Source organism: Rhizophagus irregularis, chromosome 12 (genome assembly GCF_026210795.1).
Source record: "Rhizophagus irregularis chromosome 12, complete sequence".
Lineage (NCBI taxonomy): Eukaryota > Fungi > Glomeromycota > Glomeromycetes > Glomerales > Glomeraceae > Rhizophagus > Rhizophagus irregularis.
Genome location: NC_089440.1, coordinates 2,539,691 through 2,560,673, shown reverse-complemented (window position 1 = coordinate 2,560,673; position 20,983 = coordinate 2,539,691). Strand labels below are relative to the sequence as shown.

The 20,983-nt window shown below is 25.6% G+C and overlaps 4 protein-coding genes across 4 annotated transcripts; 1 reads left to right on the top strand and 3 right to left on the bottom strand.

Moving 5' to 3' along the window:
• Positions 1 to 11,052: 11,052 nt before the first annotated feature.
• OCT59_004082 (uncharacterized protein) lies at positions 11,053 to 11,828 on the bottom strand (the record flags this gene model as incomplete). Its single annotated transcript, XM_066148055.1, has 2 exons — positions 11,053 to 11,650; positions 11,734 to 11,828. The coding sequence occupies 2 exons, from the start codon at positions 11,826 to 11,828 to the stop codon at positions 11,053 to 11,055; spliced, it is 693 nt and encodes a 230-aa protein (XP_065996694.1).
• A 1,182-nt stretch (positions 11,829 to 13,010) lies between these two features.
• On the bottom strand, positions 13,011 to 13,307 carry OCT59_004081 (uncharacterized protein; the record flags this gene model as incomplete). Its single annotated transcript, XM_066148054.1, has 1 exon — positions 13,011 to 13,307. The coding sequence occupies one exon, from the start codon at positions 13,305 to 13,307 to the stop codon at positions 13,011 to 13,013; it is 297 nt and encodes a 98-aa protein (XP_065996693.1).
• Positions 13,308 to 14,019: 712 nt separating this feature from the next.
• OCT59_004080 (uncharacterized protein) lies at positions 14,020 to 14,623 on the bottom strand (the record flags this gene model as incomplete). The annotated part of the gene is made up of 3 exons (XM_066148053.1): positions 14,020 to 14,088; positions 14,160 to 14,259; positions 14,571 to 14,623. The coding sequence occupies 3 exons, from the start codon at positions 14,621 to 14,623 to the stop codon at positions 14,020 to 14,022; spliced, it is 222 nt and encodes a 73-aa protein (XP_065996692.1).
• Positions 14,624 to 15,742: 1,119 nt separating this feature from the next.
• OCT59_004079 (uncharacterized protein) lies at positions 15,743 to 17,021 on the top strand (the record flags this gene model as incomplete). Its single annotated transcript, XM_066148052.1, has 6 exons — positions 15,743 to 15,791; positions 15,881 to 15,958; positions 16,050 to 16,294; positions 16,367 to 16,599; positions 16,674 to 16,947; positions 17,016 to 17,021. The coding sequence occupies 6 exons, from the start codon at positions 15,743 to 15,745 to the stop codon at positions 17,019 to 17,021; spliced, it is 885 nt and encodes a 294-aa protein (XP_065996691.1).
• Between the last annotated feature and the right edge of the window lie 3,962 nt (positions 17,022 to 20,983).

Below are 20,983 nucleotides of genomic sequence, written 5' to 3'. Positions count from 1 at the left end.
AATTTTATAAAAATTGAAAAATGCAGTTCAAATGTAACATCACATTTATATAAAATAACTTTCAAACTAAATATAGAAAATAATACTTCTTGACAACATCTAAGAGTGTGTTGAAAAATTTCTTCAAATACTTTTTGTTTTTTAAGGTGGATCTTAACTAGAAGTTGATACATTTTATTTGCTAAAAATAAGGAATAATGAGAAAAACTTGAAATTTGTCAAATATAGTAAATAATTTAAACTCCAAATTAAGACAGAAAGTATTTTATATAATTTTATAACAAAAAAAAAAGCTAAAAAAAATATTAACTCAAATAAATTTTCAAATAAACCCAGAATCTATAAAGAAAAATTTCCCTTTTTTTCATTATATTTGTATAATAGTAATATAGTATTATAAATTCTTTATTATTTCAATGGTTTTAATTACAAAACAAACTATTTTCTAATTTAAAAAACAATTTGAATATTAAAATAAAAAAATTTCGTGATGAAATAAATAGGAATCTAATATTAAAACATGATTGGACAAAAGTGGATTTACTAAAAATAATGAAAATTTTGTAGTTTTTTTTTAATTTAAAACAAATATATTATTCAAAAATAAATCTAATAATACTCTTCCCTTCTTTTTTTCCTATAATAAATAAAATTTTATTATTATTTCATATTAAAAAATAGAGAAAATTTGATAAATTCAATAATAAACAAAATTCTTATTGGGTGACCGACCTTATTAACTTAATAAAAGCTGTTTCTTTTGAAAAGTTACACCTAAAAATAAAATATTTATTATTAGTTAAAGGATTCTCATTAAAATTTATTGAAGTAAAAATTCTTTTTTTTATTAAAAAATCAATTTTTTTGTGTTTATACAAAAACTACCTGAATAACTACCATTAAACCCTTAGAAAATCTTTTTTCTCTTGCAAAATTACATATATTTTTGCTATTAAAACTATATATTTGTCCAAACTTTTAAAAGGATCTCAAAAAAAGTTCATTTTTTAACGTAAACTTCTTGTACATGCGAAGAGAAAAAAAAAAATTTCAAAAATGGAAAATTAACTTCAGAGACTAGTAAAGCACATGATGTTCTATCAAATTACTTAATTTGTATGGGAGTTACATATTAAAATTGACGGTTTATCATAAAATGAAGTGACTCAAATATGGTTACATGAATTTTTTTTAATATAAAAATGATTTGCATATTACATGCGCGGTGATTGATATTATTTTAGTCTGATTTTATTCTATAATTAATTACTCATTTAATTTTAGAAATTAATGAAAACCTATAGTATTTTCTCTTCATCTTAGTCAGAATAAACTAAATCAAATACTGGTTACTAAAACTGAAATTGATATTATCAATAAAAAAAATTTTTAAATCATTCTACAAAAAAATCTGCTATTTAGAATTTAAATAATTAAAATATTAATATATAGCAAATTATAGCATTTTCTGAACATCATTCTTTAGCAGAAATTAATATATACAGAATATCTAATAAAAAGCAGTATTTAAATTAAAAGTTATTAATTTGTAAAATTCAGGAATTATTATAATTTTTAGATTTGAAATGGTAATTTTAGCTGAAATATAAAAATCTTAAAATAAAATCTTAATTTTAGCTAAAATTATAATTTTAATTAGAATTATAAAAAAATATTAATCAGTTTAGAGATGATAAATAATATAATTATTATATATAATTTAAGATATATATCTAATAAATACTAAATATATACTATATCAAACACAGAAATATTACAGATCAGCATAAAAAGTTTTTACTATAAAAATTTGTATAATGGTAATTTTTTGTTCTGTTTTATATAATAATATATACGTACTGAAATTTTACATAAATTCAAAATACTTTAAAGCCTTTATGTGTTAATTTTTATTAATATTAGCTAGACAAATATTAAAAAACTTTTATTAGAAATAACTTTCACATTTTATTCAATATATAAAAAATTTTAAGTTTGAAAAATACTTATTTATTTTATTTTATTTTATTTTTTTTTATTAATTTCTATAGATGTGATCTTATCTTAATATAACTACACCTACTTACATATACTAGCTGCTTTACGTGAGTAGCTCGATGAAGCTACAGTTCTGGCTTAGCTTGGCTTGAAGATCAGTGCCAAGCCAAGCCTGAAATGAGCTGAGCCGTAAAATCTTGGCTCAGCTCAGTTCGAAGCCAAGCTGAGCCATGAAAATCCTTGGCTTAGGCAGGCCAAGCTGGACTCGAGCTGGCTCGAGCTTTATCATAAAAATGTTTTCGCAATGTTTTTACTTTAAATTATTAAAAAAAACGTTGCGAAACGTTTTTTACTTTTATATTTATATAAAACGCTGAAACTATTTGTTTTGGCATTTTTCCTTTTGATTTTACATGTAAAAACGCCAAAACTGATAGTTTCAGCACTTTTTTTCGATTTTACATGTAAAAGCGCTGGAATAATGGTTCCTGACAAGTATTTTTCCTTTTGGTTTTACATTTAAAAACCGCCTGAAAACCTGATAGTTTCTGGCGTTTTTGATTTTACATGTAAAAAAACGCCGAAATTGATAGTTTCAGCATTTTTTTTGATTTTACATGTAAAAGCGCTGGAATAATTGGTTCCGGCGTATTTCCTTTTGGTTTTACATGTAAAAACGCCGAAACTGATAGTTTTGGCGTTTTTTTCGATTTTACATGTAAAAACGCTGAAATAATTAGTTCCGGCATATTTCTTTTTGGTTTTACATGTAAAAATGCCGAAACTGATAGTTTTGGCGTATTTCTTTTAATTTTACATGTAAAAACGCCGAAACAGATAGTTTCGGCATTTTTTTTTCGATTGTACATGTAAAAACGCTGGAATAATTAGTTCCGGCATTTTTCTTTTTGATTTTACAGTAAAAATGCCGAAACTATTAGTTCCGGCGTTTTTTTTTCAATTTTACATGTAAAAATGCCGGAATCATTAGTTCCGGCATTTTTTTTCGATTTTACATGTAAAAACGCCAGAATTATCAGTTCCGGTAGCTTCTTTTTGATTTTACATGTAAAAATGCCGAAACTATTAGTTCTGGCGTTTTTTTTTCAATTTTACATGTAAAAACGCCGGAATTATTAGTTCCGGTGTTTTTTTTCAATTTTACATGTAAAAATGCCGAAACTATTAGTTCTGGCATTTTTTTTCAATTTTACATGTAAAAACGCTAGAATCATTAGTTCCGGCATTTTTTTTTTCAATTTTACATGTAAAAACTTAAATAAACATTTTCGCAACGTTTTTTAATAAACAATGAAAAAAAGTTGCGAAAACGTTTCGTTTATGCATGCATTATTATATAAAAACATTTCGCAACATTTTTTGTATAATAGCTCATTTGGCTCGTGAGCCAGCTCGAGCTTTTTGAGCCAAATCTGTTGAGTTTCGAGCTTTTGAGCTGACCTAATAATCTGGCTCAGCTCTTAAACGCTTCCGTCCATGGCCAAGCCAATTTAATTATTGGTTGGCGGACAGCAACTTGAAAAGCCGAGCTATTCATGAGCCACTTAGGTCGTGTAGAGCACTAACATATACTAAACTTATAAAAATAAGAAAAACATAATATATATAAGAATTAAGTATTATGAAAAAAACCTACTTCTCCAAAGAAAAAGTCAACCTGTCATCTAGATGCTTATATCACTATTATAAATAATGATACAACCAAAATTTTAGAAGACTGTCAAGATCTACCTAAAAATTTGCCCAATGACCTTTCTAATGAAATGCTAAATCATTCCATTTATTCCAATTAGTTTTACTTAACTATTCTATTATAATGTGCTTCTCATCACACTTTTTACTATTCGACTTTGACTTCTTTTTTTTGTCTTTATTGCTAATTGTAATTCATTCCTATATTTTCAGATCAATATTTTAAAATCTAAAATAATTTTCCTAATTATTTGTTTTAACAATTTTTGTATTATTTTTAGATCTACTATTTTATAAAATAAAAATACTTATTTATTATTTGATTACAGTATCAAATATTCTTTTTATGCTATTAAAATTAAACTTATATATATAATTTTTGGTAATATTAATATAAATAAACTAAATAAAAAAAATAAAAATTATGGATTTATTAATAATTTTATTAAACTAACCTTTTTTTTATGATTTCTTGTAAAAAATTACTATGTTTAAGTATTTAAAATAAAATTTAGTTTTTATACAAAATGTACAAACTTGCATCTTAGAGTTGAAATCTTAAAAGTAGGAAAAATTAGCTTAATATAAACTTTTTAAATTAATATTATTTTGTTAAATAAAAAGTTAAGTGGGTCCTGTAATTGCCTTGTAAAAAAAGAGAGGCATTTATGCTAAGATAAAATATTCTAAATATTCCTTACCTTCTGAGCAAAACGTATCACCTGACAATATACACGTAAGGTGTTTTTCAGTATAACGAGTGGTTTGGTAGTTAATAATATTAGATGATAGTTTAGAGTTTTAGTTACTTATGTAATTTTTTCTAATAATGATTTTAGTAAACTATCAAATGCATTGCAAATAAAATAAATAAATAAATAAAAAGCTAAAATAAGTAGGCAAAATCCTATAAAATAAAAGTTTACTAAGATTTGTAAAGTTTTTACTTTTTGAAATATTTGTAACTTTATACAGATTATTTTTGCAGTACAATTTTTTAATTAGTAATTGATATATTATGTAACATAATTGATAATTGATATATATTAGTTATTTGATAGGAGGGTTAAAATATCATCTGAACTGCTTTAAAGTTTAGTGATATTCTAACCTCTCTATTAAATAACTGTATTATTCTACAACCACTGATGATCATACTATATTAAATTATTTTTGGTTTAACATGTTTTTTTAGTCTTTTTTAAAATATTTTTCCTCTTTCTATTTATAAATATAATATTATTAAATTATTTTCAGTTTAACATGATGCATTTTTTTATCTTTTTTTTATTTATTTTTTTCACTTATATTCAAATAAAATGCCATAATTAAGTTCAAATAATACATTACAGAAACCAGTTTCAGTAACTGTATTGTAACTACATTATAATCATACAGTACTAACTATATAGTGCAATAGTAACTGCATAGTAAAAATATTATAAATATGCAGTTACAGTACTACATATTAAGAAAATTAAGTTTCTGTAATATAAAATATTATTCATTTATTAATATTATTTGCTTTATTTTTTTTTCTTTATAATAATATTTTGTATTATTTTTTTTTAAAAAAAAATTAGAAGAGACTATTATTACTCTAGCAGTAAAGACAAAGTTGACTTTTATTATGAATTTTTAAAAGTAAAAAATACAGTTAAAATAACAGATATTTAGATAAATTTATTAAAAGTTTTAAGAAGAACAGTTTGTTATATAGAGTTTTTGCAATAGAAAGGTACGAAACTCAAAAAATATCAAAAATTGAATTAATATTAAATTTGCATTTATTTCAGTAAAAAAAAACATAATTAGCATATAAAGTAAAATTAAAATTTTTTTTGAGTTTCGTACCTTTCTATTGCAAAGACCCCATATATAGGAAAAATTTAGAAAGTGAAATCTAAATAAGATTTAATTAAACAATTATGCTCTTTTTTTACTAATATAAAGAAAAAAAATGGTGCCAATTATTCTATTAATTCTATTATTAGAACTTCTTTTTACAACTATTAACCATTTTTTTTAAAAAAAATCAAAAATTAAAAATATTAACTTATATAATAATTCTTGTTTTAAAGCTATAAAAAAAGTTGTTGATGGAAAAATTAGATATTTGTCTAAAAATAAAAAAAGTAAAACTAAAGAAGCAGATTCGCTAGATTTGATAAATATTTATCATTATATTTCTATAATACAGATTCTAATTTTTACCTTGGAAGTTGAAGAAAATTTGATAATATATTTTAATAGTAATATTTATAAATATTAATAAAGAATTAATATACTTTATTATTTTAGCTTTGAAAATGGGAATTTGGTATAAATACTGTATAAATTAAAACATATAAGATTTAGAAGATTAATAGACATTCCTAAAGAAGAAATGAAATTACTTTCTCAAATGCTAGATTATTATCATACATCTTATTTCTAATGATAAAAAAAAATGAGATTATTGGAAAATTTATAGAAAAAATTCATGGAAAATTAACTTTAAGTATATAGAATTTATTCAATTATTATAATTACTTATTGTTTTAACTAAATATATTAAATATTTAATTTTTATTTATTAGATAAATTAAAAGTACCAGAAATATTAAATGGTCAAAATTCATATAATAAATAAGTAATGGGAAAAGAAAACAATAATTTTAAAATTACAAAAGAAGGTAATTAATCTATTTTATTTTATAACTTATTAATTTATCTAATTTATTTTTTTAGTATTTTATAAAAATCAATAAAATTCTCTAAAAAAGCCATTATATTTAACTGATATAAATTAACAATTAGAAATTTTAATAAATATTAATCAATTTAAATAGTTATTTAATTGTGATTTAATTTCTAAGTTTAAAGGAAAGGGTAATTTATCATAGCAAATTTATCATAAATTAGAATAAATATCTATATCTATTATTGATATTTTTTTAAATACTAAATATCATGTATTAAATATCATATTAAATATTATAAATATTATATACTAAATATCATGTATTAAATATTATATTGCAGAATAAATTTACGTGTTTTATATATATTTTTTAAATATATATTATGTTATAAATGTTATAAACCATTAATTTTTCTAATTAAAAATCAACATTAATTCAATCATATGATTTTGTAAATTTTTAATTTGAAATATATTGATAATTTATTGTGTTTTATATAATTATAAATTTATTTTAAAGTAAATAAAAATGTGGTTAAAAATATGAATATAATTAATTTGCAATATATAAATTTGTAAATATAAAATATACTTAAAATTATTTGTGAAAATGAAAACATTCTCTACTACTAAGTTCAGAATGCAAACTACATAATATGTATCTTATTGGTTATTTCGTCAAATTATATGATTTATATGTTTATGCAAGAAGAATTTTATATAATACAAGACTAACAATTAATATAATTATATTTATAACTAATAAAATAATTATAAAAGTAATATTTTATATATAAAAAAAATTGGAAATAAAAAATACAAACCTAGAGGGTTGATCACCCTTGGCTCATTGGTTAGTCTGTGAGTCCCCTTGTGAAGCCTGAGTATGGTGAGGTCGCAGGTTCGATTCTGCTGATCACAGAAATTAAAAGAATTTTACTGCAGACACTACTACCAATAGTGTGAAGGTACAGGGTTAGTGTAAGTTGGACTGCATCATGGTAAATTAGTATGTACCGGTCGGCAGCATATTTCAACAAAGGGTCATGATATCCTCCTAGCGTTCCCTATGAGGCCATTGGGAAGCCTATTGTCCTGTCTGGATGGTCACTGCTTGCATACCATTTGGGTGAGCTTTTATCTTGGTGATCACTCTATGATACCACTAAAGGTGTAGTAAACTTTACTGTAGGGTTTACTATGCTAGATGGTCCTCATAGATGGTAAAGTCTCAAGTGCAATGTCTTAGCAGTAGTTTACCTTCTAATAGGTTTAGGATGATTGGAGACGTTCGTAGACTTACAGGTATATAAGGTTCTAAGGTGAGGTTCGATTCCTCAGTAAATTTGACGTATTGGTGGGTGATCCCTGGGTAACTGAGTTGGTTACTTTGCTGAAACTTGGAGTTTACAATCGATATTGATTGGATATCGCAATGATATCATTACGATATCATTACGATATTTTGATAAAAAATAGATTCAACATTGTTAAGTTAGTCGTAACTGTATTTATTCAATATTGATTAGTTTGATATCTCTGCGATATCGCTGCGATCATTATGCGATGTAAATATTATCACGTAACCACATCGTAGTGATGTCGTATTAACATTGAATTAATATTACAAAAATATTTGACATTTATTTGATATCGTAACCACATCATAGTGATGTCATATTAACATTGAATTAATATTACAAAATATTTGACATTTTATTTGATATCGTAACCATGTCGTAGTGATATTGTATTAACATTGAATTAATATTACAAAATATTTGACATTTTATTTGATATCGTAACCACATCGTAGTGATATCATATTAACATCGAATTAATATTGCAAAAATATTTTACATCTATTTGATATCGTAACCACATCGTAGTGATGTCGTATTAACATTGAATTAATATTACAAAATATTTGACATTTTATTTGATATCGTAACCATGTCGTAGTGATATCATATTAACATCGAATTAATATTGCAAAAATATTTTACATCTGTTTGATATCGTAGCCACATCGTAGTGATATCGTATTAACATTGAATTAATATTACAATTTTATTTGATATTGTAACTACATCATAATAATATCATATTAATATCGAATTAATATTACAAAAAATGTTTTACATTTATTTAATATCGTAACTACATCGTAATGATATTATATCAACACTGAATTAACATCACAAAAATATTTTTATTGTAATATATGTTTATTATTTATTATACATTAATGATAATAATTTTTTATTAGTGGATTATTATGGGTGAGTGGAATACGTTTCTTTTCTTCCTTTTTTTTTATTCTTTTCTTCTCTTTTTTATTCTTTTCTTCTCTTTTTTATTCTTTTCTTTTCGTATGTGAGTGGATGGATACGTCATTTTCAATTTTAAAAAATATATATATATATATAAAAAACAATCATGATTAATAAAATATATTCTTTGTAAAATATATTTAAAATTTAATCCATAACCTTGGGATAATAGTTAGAGCAGGTAATTCTGGAATTTTGTAAAGAATAATAAAAATGATAATATTTTTAAGTTAGTTCTTTCTTTAAATTTTTTGAGAGTGTTTTGTTTCTTAAAATCATAATATTGTAAAAAAATGCTGGTTGCTACGACTGACGGACAACGACAAATTGTCAGGCTACCCCCGGATAAAGTAATTGGAAGGCGGAAAATGCCATAAATATCCAGCCCTATTTTACAACATTTTCTTCCAGGCTAAAGCAAATATTACAAAAGAAATTGCAAATATATTTAACAAGCAATAAATACATGGCCATTGAAAAATATATTCACACTTCATATTGTAATACCAAGAAATTGCAAATATATTTAACAAGCAATAGATACATGGCCGTTGAAAAATATATTCACATTTATACCACAGTCTAACAAAAAAATACTCAAACCACAACATATTGTAAAAAAAATATGAAAAATACGCGTATATCCTATTTTCATACCTTGCTTAACAGCTCCACTATTTATTTAAAAAACGGCTTTTTTCTTTTTTGTATGTACTTAAGTGGGTACATTTTTCCTTTCTTTTATTCTTTTCTTTCGTATGTGAGTGGTGGGTACATTTTCTTTTCTTTATTCTTTTTTTATTCTTGCTTTTCGTATGTGGGTGTTTTACTATGTTGAATATATAAAATAAAATGTCCCAAAGTATTGTTAATATTGTAAAAAGATAATTAAAGTATACTTTAAAAAGAGAAAAGAAGAGACGAACAAAATACCGTAAAGTGTTAATATAAAAGACAAGAGAAAAGTGTATTTTTGAAAATAAACAAAAAAAATCTCATTAATAAACGTGAATTTTAGCTATTTTTAGATATCACATGCATGTAATTAAAGTGATTTTAATTGGTTAATTTTAATTTATTATTACATCATGCATATGATTTTATTGGTTAATTTTAACCAAAATTTTATACGATACAAATTAAATAATTATTTTATTATATTTATATAATTAATATAATTATATGGCTGTAAAATAAAAATTATTTTTTATCCAAATTCTATTTGTAGTATCATGATTTGGTAGTTGGCACCTTTCTGAATTACAATTATGAATAAAGTGTACTTTTTGAACATTATCTATTACAGTAATTGGAAAAATACGTCTCCATTTATCTCCTGTTGCTTGAAGACGGTAAAGTGGACATTTTAATACTGAATGTTCAACCATAGTATCTTCAAACCAATCTACAACAATAAATGCATAATATTTGTTATTATTACCCTTATGTTGAAAAATACCTTTGATTATTGCATAAGATTCTTCATGATCTTCTTCATAAATTGTGATAAAATCACCGAGATGTAGGTAAACTTTTGAAAGAATACCATTTTTTTCTTCAATTGTATATGATGCTAATTTGTACCAACTAATTGAAGAATTTATAAGTGCCGCCTCAAACTTCATATCCACATAAGATAAAAACAATTCAATTTTAAAATTATGCAAAGTCAAGAGAAGTTTATCATGTTCCTGCTTTGACATTCTTTTTTTTAAGGAAATATTGGAAATAAAATTTACTGGTGAAATAACTAAATTAAAAGATTAGTAAATATTATGCATATGTAAAAAAATAAATATGAAGTACTATAATATTTTGCTATCTTACCTTTTACGTCATCATTTTGAATTTGTTCCTCAATTAAATATTTATCTTCTGTAACATACCAATTCGAAAATAATTGATCAAAATTTGAACTTGCGAACCCAGTACAAGATCTATTTAATCTTGGATCTATACCTCCATCTGCTAAATGTCGAATTGCAAATAAAGTATTATAACGTTTTAATAAATCCAGGTCTATAGTTTTGCAATTAGTTTTTGGTACCATTCCTTTAAAGATACGATGAACCATCTCTTTTATACCAACCTGAGAGTTGACAAGTGTACCAAAAGTTTTAGCATGCATCAAAAGATGCATATTAATATGTATATTTGGTAAGTTAACAAAACTTGCAAAAACCTATAAAAAAACAAAATATTGTTAATTATTGAATTATTCCATGTTCTGAATTTCAAATTTATAATTATACCTTTGGAAGAATTAAAAACTCTTCTTTAAGACATAGCTGTAATTCCTCATAGCTATCTAACGTAAATTCCTTATTAAAAACTGCTTTCATAGTCTTTGCAACTTGTACCCAACAAGATATAATAGCTTTTAAGCACTAAGCTAATTCGAGCCACATCAATCCTTTGTCGAATAGTGGCTGCTTCATTATTTTTGAGGCTTGATTCCTTTAAAAATCGATTTAATAAAAATGGCATAATCATAGCTAGTCTAAGAAGATCAGACATCATAAAGCTATTGTAATGACTAATTGGATTTGGTAGACGAGACCACTTTTTTGGAATTTCAAAATTTTTCCAAATTTTAACAAAATCATCCTCTCCTTCTTGTGAAAATAATTCACAGGTTAGTTTTAGTAGCCGTCCAATCTTTCCTGCGGTGGCATGATAAATATCCTGTGGCATCTGTAAATATCTCTCACGTTTTAATTTATCCAAAATACTAGGTAATGATCTTAAACCATATTCTGTACAAAGTTGTCCTCTTTTTGAACTTACAGATTCTTGAGAAATTTTTGAAATTTCTTCATCTGTGATATGATGATAACGTAATGTTGTCACACTATCCTGATTATAGGTACTCAATGATTCCTTTTTAGTTGTACAAGTACGGCAACTTTTATTTGCATTATGTCTAAATTGATTTTTAAATTTAAATCATTTTAATAGTTGTTACGAAAATATATTATTAAGATTAATAATTAAATTGAAAAATACCTCAGTACTCCTGCCATATCATTACCTTGAGGTAGATTTGCTGTAACAAGGCCCAACCCAGCAATTATCCATGCATCTTGTCCTTGAACGGTCATAATCTTTCCTTTCTCAAATTTTTTTATTTCTGAAACAAATGGTACTATAAACTCATTAAAATTTCCGCCAAATGGAATAAATCCAAGAACAAAATGGTTCTTGATTAGCTTTCTTTGATGCGTTGGCATGTTACCAAACTGTATATAGACGTCACCTAAGGAATGGTATACATTTCTAAATGTACCAAAATCATCATAGTAAAGATCTAAAAACAGCTTATAAACTGGCATAGACAATGGTAGATTTCTGACAGAAATGTAATCTGAAGGATGTTGGTATGAAAGCTTTGCATCACGAATGTGCCAACGGTCATTAGATTTATAAATTATTTCAGTAATTCGTAATGAACCTTCTGGAATAATTTGGTGTTGATACGTCGTCATTATAGTTACTTTCTCTAAAATTTGAGAGGTCATTATGGTTATAAATGGTTCATCCTGAAACTATACTTCCCCAGTTAGAGAACGACGTCGTCTTGATAGCCCTTTTAGATTTCCAGGTAAATCATCATAATTTAAAATTAGTTGAACTCGTAACTCATAGTTTCCATTTTCATCTTTCAGAATTGCTCTCAACTTTCCAAGTTTTTGAAGACCATTATCATGATAGTAGACAAAATCACCAGACTGATATATTACTATTTTATTAAAATAAATATTTTAATGTTAACAAATCATAATTATATCAAAGTATATTGTCCTATTACCTTCTGATATTATTATTTCATGTTGTCCAAAAAGTGGTGATTCTCCCCATAAAGTTCCATGCCAATATTCTGATTTTGTTTCAGAATTAACACCGGATCCGATATACATATGCTTCATCAGCATTGGATTGTTGAGAACACGCCATATAATATCACTAATTGAGAGTTGATATGAAAGCTTCGAACCTCACGAAGTTGACAGAGTTTTTTTTGGTAAAATTTGAATAGGATTTGTTATTATTGGTAGGAAAGGAAGACGTTTTCTCCATGATTGGAATCTACAGATATTTTTTACTACATGAGTAGGTTCGAATTGAGGATTGTGAATGATATCAACAAGATCTTCATATGCTTTTGTAGAAACATTATGTTTTTGAAGCCAACAGAACAGTGCTGTAGTTGTATAATTATCAAAGTAAGGAGCAAATTCGCCATCACAGGATGGTATCTTATCTTCATCCAAAACTTCGACAATTTAATGTATTGCTTCCTCTTCGTTGCCATCACCCTTCTCTTCGTCGTAATTATGTTCCTCTTCATCATTGTTACAGTCATCTTCGTTGTTATTACCTTCCTTTTCATTATTGTTACCTTCCTCTTCATAACTACTACCTTCCTCTTCATAACTACTACCTTCCTCTTTGTCGTTATTATCTTCCTCTTCGCCACTACTTTCCTCTTCATTATCATCATCTGATGATTCGGTAACCACACCATCTTCCAATAATATCAACTCATTATTATCATTATCCCCATGATTAATGTCTTCCATGTTAACATCTTCGGATAATACGTTATTGAAAACATTATCAGGTAATGCCTCATTACAACTGTCATGAGAAAACCGATTGTGAATTCGAAATGGTTTTATAGAATTAGAATAAGTATATCGTCGTCTTATAATTAAAAAACTTTATTCAATTATTCAATTTAAATTAAAAAATCAATTTAGCAAGAACTTTATGGAATTTATGAAAATTAAACTGTACAGCACCTTTCATAAAAAATTATTTACTTTATTTTAATGATAATGACTATATGATTCAAATGCGTCAAATTAGGTAATATAATTTATCACAGCCACAATTTGTTGCCAAGTCATTTAAAAAAACTTGTTGTCACCTGATCACCACGTTGAGGTGCAGCAACATTGATCGGGAAGGGGGAAACGAAAGGGAAAGGGAAAGGGAAAAGAAAAAGACGAAGGGGAAGGGGGAAACGAAAGAGAAAAAAAAAATGAAAAGGGGAAAGAAAAAGACGAAGGGAAGGGAGAAGACGAAAGGGAAAGGGAAAATATAAAAATTATAAAATTAAAAATAAAATATATAAAAATATAAAAATATAAAATTAAAATATAAAAATATAAAATTAAAATATAAAATTAAAAAATATAAAATTAAAATATATAAAAATAAAACATAAAAATAAAACATAAAAATAAAAAATATAAAATAAAAAAAATATAAAATAAAAAAAAATATAAATTAAATCTCAAGCTCAAAGTCGCCGTAGGTGCCTCCTGTTACGTTGGCGTCTCCTACTATGCCACGTTTCTAATAATGTAAATAAAATAAATTTAATATAAATAAATATAAGAATTAATTAAAAGATCTCTAATAATTACCGGGCTGCTTCCAGAATCTGCTTCTGAAAGACCGATAGTAACGCTGGCCTGTTCTGGTCCAGCGACCTCTACTTCCTTCATTTCTCCACTCAACAAAATCCTAAAAATATCAATACAGTTAATACATTTTTTTTTATTATCTTTATTTTATTATTGCTTTACTAACATTGAAATTCTGAATTAAATTTCGGAATCGTTGCTCACACTGTCTTGCAGAGCAACTAAATTGTAGGTCCTGGTAGAGTCGTCTTGCGGTTGTTTCCCAGAAGGAGACCCTACTTCTACCATCCATATCGTGGTAGCGCTCATTACCACGTCTTTACATTATTGTTATTTATTGAATTATTAGATAAAAGAATAATGTAAGTAACATAAAAGAAAGAAGACATCTAGAAAGATATTTTATTTTACCTTTTTTGTCTTATCAAATGGTCAGTAGCCGCACGGGTCCATTCTATAGGCATGTTTAAAATTTGTTGAGAAATGATTATTTTTTTAAAAAAAAAGACGTATACTTCCCTTATAAATATTTTCTCTAGTTTGAAATTCTGTTTATTTTAGTTAACATTCAAAATAATATATGCAAGTAATATGTTTAAGATATCTGCAAAAATAAATTTCTTTTTTATTTAAAAATTAAAAATAATATATGCAGGCAATGAGATTAAGATACCCTTGCAATATATTTATATCAGACAATTACAAATAATAAGTTATTATCTAAAACATCGAACGAATTCAATCGCGTCAAATATGAGTTCAACTCGAGTTCAATTTGAGTTCACACGAACTAATTTATTTCACTAGATATTATGAATTTATTATACTATTTTTTATTTACAATTTTAATCGTTTAGTTTATTTTTTCTAATTGTAAAATTAAATCATATTTAATCAAGTCAAATCTAACAAAAATTAACAATTTCATCAACGCAAATTCAAACTCGAATTCAACTCGAGTTTGACGAGTTTCAAAATGATTAAATTCGCTGGATATAATAATCTAACTACATTTGTACATGCCAATTATATTAATATTATAATATTAACCCTTACTTATGTTTAATTGTGAAACATAAATAATACCGATATCATTAAATTTTGATTTTTTCTTTGACCATGCGAGTTGATATGTCATACAGTGTCAGAATAATATAGCAATTGTGGCTGTAAAAGGCTGTGCTTAATCGTAAAAGAAAGTTTAACATTATTGTTTCATCATTCATTTCTTTAAACAGAAATTCATAACATTTATTTTTATCTTATGATAGTCATTTTATATTTTGACAATAGATAATAAATTCCATTGTTATGTAATATTCTTCAAAAATGAGACATTGGATCAAAAAATAGGAGATGGAGTACGAGAACTCAGTTATTAGAATTTAGAATTATGATTACAGTATAAAATTGGAATACATACATTATGTACTGTGTGAATGTGTGATCTCGCGAGATGAGAATGTCCGGTTTCAAAATTAATATAAAGAACTTTAATTTGGTAAACATATTTATTTTACTTTTTTTTCGCTTATTTTTCTTAATCGAATTTTTCTATATTTTTTTTCACTAATATTTATATTATGTCTAAACGTAAAGCAGTTTATAATAATCAAGTAGAAGTTGAAACAGGTATTTATATAACTTTTTGTAAATATAATTATATTTTTGCTTATATGTAAGGAAAATAAATAGTAAAATACCAAAAATATGTATGATAGGAACGAAAAAAAATCCAAGGACTTTATCAAAAAAGAAGAGAGAAATGAATATCGAAGAAACTAATCAATTATTATTAGGTAAATATTAATTATATAGGCTTTAGCTCTTTGATATTATTCTATTAATTTTAATTGAAATAATTGAAATGATATATCTGATATTATATAGAAAAAGAAGTAATAGTAGAAGATGATGTAAGGGATAAAAGTGAAGATGAAGATGAAGAAGATGAAGAAGATGAAGATGATGATAATGATAACGACAAGTTAGGCGCGATTAAAACAGTTCTGGATTTGTTTCAGTTTTGTACAAAATTAGATATATGTAACTGGCTTTTAAAAAATCCAGACATTTTACGATTAGCAAATGAGATGAATGAATCATCTTATGTCGTTAGTTCAAAGAATACTGAAGTTAGTATTAATACAATATGGTAATATTTATTATGTCTAAATCTTTAAATAACGTATCTCATAATATTTTAGGATAAAATACGACTCTGGGATGAGTCGGTAAAGTGCTTATTTTTACGAGCGAGGAATCTGAGTAGTGAAGCACTTGATGATTTGGTTGTGAAAATTTTTCAGTTTAAAATTTATACTAGTGAAGCCAGAAGCTATTTAGAAAAAACTCGTAAATCTTTAATTGACTTTCGAAATAAATTCAACCAAAATATTCTAAATTTAGTGGAGGAATACAAAAAAATAAGAAAGAGCAGGTATTTATTTATTTTATTGTTTTATAGTCAACAAAATAGTGCTATTTGTATAATTATTAATTAATTAATTATAGGGGTACGACTGGAAATCTTTCACAAAAAGAAATTAAAGAATACGTTGATGAAAATGTGATGCAAAAACTTTTAAACCGTCAACTCGCAGCTGTCAATATTTTGGAATTAACAAATAATGGAGGAACTGATACGTTAGTTGAGTTTGTTAAGGAAGCCGTCCACATTTCTTGGGACGGTAAAAACTTATCTGGTATAAAGGAGTTGGATACCATGACTAAAAATTTAATTATCCCTTCCCGAAGTGGAAGTGATATAGTAAATACCCTAAAACAAGTAAATTATTTTATTTATTTCGCACATTACGCTTTTGATAATAATATATTAATAAAATTAAATTATAGATTTAGGTGCGTTCTTATAAAATTATATGACGAAGAAGAATCATTAATAAATGATTTTATAAAATTTTAATAAAAAAATAAAATTGAGTTTTATTGAGTATTTCTTTTTAGTTTATTTAATTATTATTCTTTTAATGATATAGATTTTAATAATAATTAGCTTCAATCGAAAAATCACAAAAAGTTTTAAAAGTTTTAAATATCTGTTGAGATTCAATCATATTTGAATTTCTTTAACTTGTTGTGTTATTACCATTAAGTAATCAATTATCTGTATAAACTGTGTAAAGTTAATTTGGCTCTATTTTGAGTAATATCCACCTATAAAGAACTCATCCGTGCATTACCTAAACAATTATTGGTTGATCAAGTTCGTATAATACCAAATTTATAAAATTGTCTGATTAAATGATCACGTATATTAAATGATCGCATATATTAAATGATCACGTATAAGACCTATTAATTTCTAAAAAGTCAATTCAACTACCATTTTATTTAACCGCTATTTATTTTATTTGTACGCTTTTTTTTTTGAAAAAAAAAACTTTCTTTCTGAAAGTAGAGTCTGCCTCCTATACCGTTTGCCGTCGTGCATAGTGTGTTATAGGAAAAGGCGGACTTGAATTATATAGGTGTAAGCTTATGTTATATAGGCGTAAAGCTTATATAATTAACGCAATGAAAATCCTTTAATTAAGGGTTAAAATAGGCATGATGCGATATTCTCATATATCATGAGCTCTGTCTGTTCGAAGTGTCGTTTTATATATAATTAAGTAGGCTTAAGTTGTAAGTAACTTTTTTATAACATTGATTATTGGAGAATTAAGTGGCAAAAATAATTTTTAGTTTGTAAGACTTTAACTCTATACCAACTTGTGTGTGTTTGGCGTATATTTTATTCTCTAACCCTTAGACCCACTCGTGGGTTAGTAGGTTGCTTTGCACTTCTTGCAGCCTATCTTTAATGGGTTTTAGGTCCATGTTTACCCATTTAAAATTTATTAAACAGGATGTCATTCGTCCAAACACATTGCAACATTTGTTGATGAAGCTATGGTTGTCTAATAAAAGTTCACTTTGCCAGGCAATTTATGGTGGATTTAATGGATCAAATTACAAACAACAATAATGCAGTCATATGAGAATTCCAGGCCAAAGAATAAGGGTGAATTGTCAAAGTTGAGAATATATTTGTATTTTTTTTTTAAAGCCGTCATTCTCATGAACTTTTTCATTGTATCCCTAAGTTCAATGATTTTGGTAATGATGAAACTGCAGTTATTTACAGGGGTTTCCCGCCAAACTTCTGAGGTGAATTTATGTCTGGTGTTTTCGAATATACTTATCCTTTTTGCAATAGAGTCGTAGCGAGTCTTCTTAAAGCGTACCTGTGACACCCCATCCAACTTGGGCAGTGTCGCTGAACCTAAAGCAAGGTACCCGGTTAATCCTCAACTTTGGGTTGAATGAGCATGATTCTGGAGTATTAAGGCATAATGTTTTGACTTACATCACCAATTTAACTCATAATTCTAATTTATTGAATTAGTTTATTATAGATTTATTGATATTTTTTTTTATCTGTTATATAATATTTAAACTAATGTATACTTTATCTGTAATTAAAATTGTTATTGTAATAAATAACTGGTAACTTAAATCTATTGAAATTAACTTTTAAATTAGATTACAAATTATTAAAATATTATAAAATTGAATTTAATGATATTTGATTGATTTGATATTTTTAAAGGTAAATTCAATATTTATAGATAATATCATTTTGATATTATTTTGATACTGAATTAATATTAAAATAATATTATATTGATATTGCATTTATTAAAAAAAATCATTATTGTTATAACAATATCAAAATGATATCGTTTCGTTATATCAAAATGATATCATATTAATATCGTATTTACTTTCTATTTTTCATTATTGTTATAACAATATCAAAATGATATCGATTTGATGTTTCGTCAATATCGTTATGATGTCGATTAGATAATTATAAAGTGATATCTTTACGATATCATATTGATATTGAATTAATGTTGGAACGATATCATATTAATATCGTATTTACTTCCCATTTTTCAAAAAATTCATTGTTGTTATAACAATATCGAAATGATATCGATCTGATATTTTTTCAAACAAATATCTTTACGATATCATTTCGATATATTGAATTAATATTGAAATGATATCATTGCGATATCATAATGATATCATTTGCAAATCGATATCGCCACGATATTTATTTGACATCATTATTATATCAATTCGGTATTGTTTAAAAATTCAAGGTTTCTATAAAGTACTTATAATAAAGGGGTGATTTCAGTACCCTTAGTAGCTTACTGTCCTGGTAGTCACTGCTATACTACTGGGGATTTACAACTATGGTGGGCTGGTATGGTAATCACGGCCTGTAGTAGGCTTTGAATGAGACCATATTAGTAGTCTTAATATTGCAGTACCTCTAAGTTAACCATCATGGAAGGACTTCTAGATGTCTGCTCCATTATATCTGCCGTACGTGGGTGGTTGCTCACTTCTGACAGGCGCTAGTGGGTAGCATAACTGCGTTAGAAACCCTGCTACACTACGATCCATCCTTGTGTGGGTATAAACTTGAGTCGTCTTCCCAGTGTGGTATATAAGGGGTAGGGGGATGAACATCTGGTTACTTCTAATAATTAGAGTAGATTACTTGGTTATCTGTTACTCAACGGTAGGAGTATATTACTGCAACTGGTGTTGTAATGCTCCCTTCACGTAGCTTTGGTGAGCCGGTTGTGCTGATGTCTCCTAAAACATAAAAAAAAATATATATATATAAACCTTAAAAAGAGGAGTTTTATATAGGAGATGCTTATAAAGAAAATTAATTGTACTATATGATAACTATCTAATTAACTCTAATTTTTTGTATCATTCTAAGTTATATAAAATTATATAATTTTCTAATCACTATATTATATAATCATTTAATTTAATACTATATTAATTACTAATTACTATATATTACTATATATTACTATATTTAATATTCCAATTATTATAAAATTTGTATTAAAGTAAAAGCACATTAAGTACAATATACTTATATATCAATATCTAATATATCAGATATATTGAGAAGAGTATGTAATGGTATTTATATGCTAATATTTCTCAATCAGTTTTTTATTCAGGAATCTAGAACTAATAAATATGTGATAGATCAGAACAAGTCATTGCACTATATACTATATATATAATTTATTCTAAAAACTTCCTATATATACTTAAGCTTTTGCATGTATTAATAACAAAAAAGACCTCCTTGTTGATCTAGAGTCATGATTCGGTGTTTATTATAATTTTAAGAAGTATCCATTTTTGTAATAAATCATAATAATGTAATTTTCCCCAGATTTATTCCAAAATTAAGCCTTAACTTAGTACTACAAATCATATAAAAAGGTGAGAGTGAATTCTTTTATCTGTTTTGTGCAAGTAAAGCAAAAAGAAACCAAAGAAATATTAAACTTATCACAATTACATCAACCAATATCAACAATCAATCAAATGAATATATTCTGCAAAGTAATAACAAAGTTAGTTTATTTGATTTTGGCTTGATTCTAGAAAATCAAATCATTTTTTTCCAATTCTATAGATACTTAAAGATAAAGCGGACATCTAGTGTAGTTTTTTCTGTCACCAGATTTTCGTCACATGTTGAGATAAGTGCGCAGTATATTGACAATAAAATTATCACATGCTGAATTCTTGATGTTTGGCGCAGTATCATACTGGTATTATGAAAATGAAAATGACGGAATTATGGTGGTAAGTGTGAATCGGAAGTCTTGTTTTATTTTCTTTTATCTCACTGCTAATCTCAAGAATTCTTCTTATAGATTCGAAATATTTCATCTCAGGTTGGAATAATCTATTACATATTT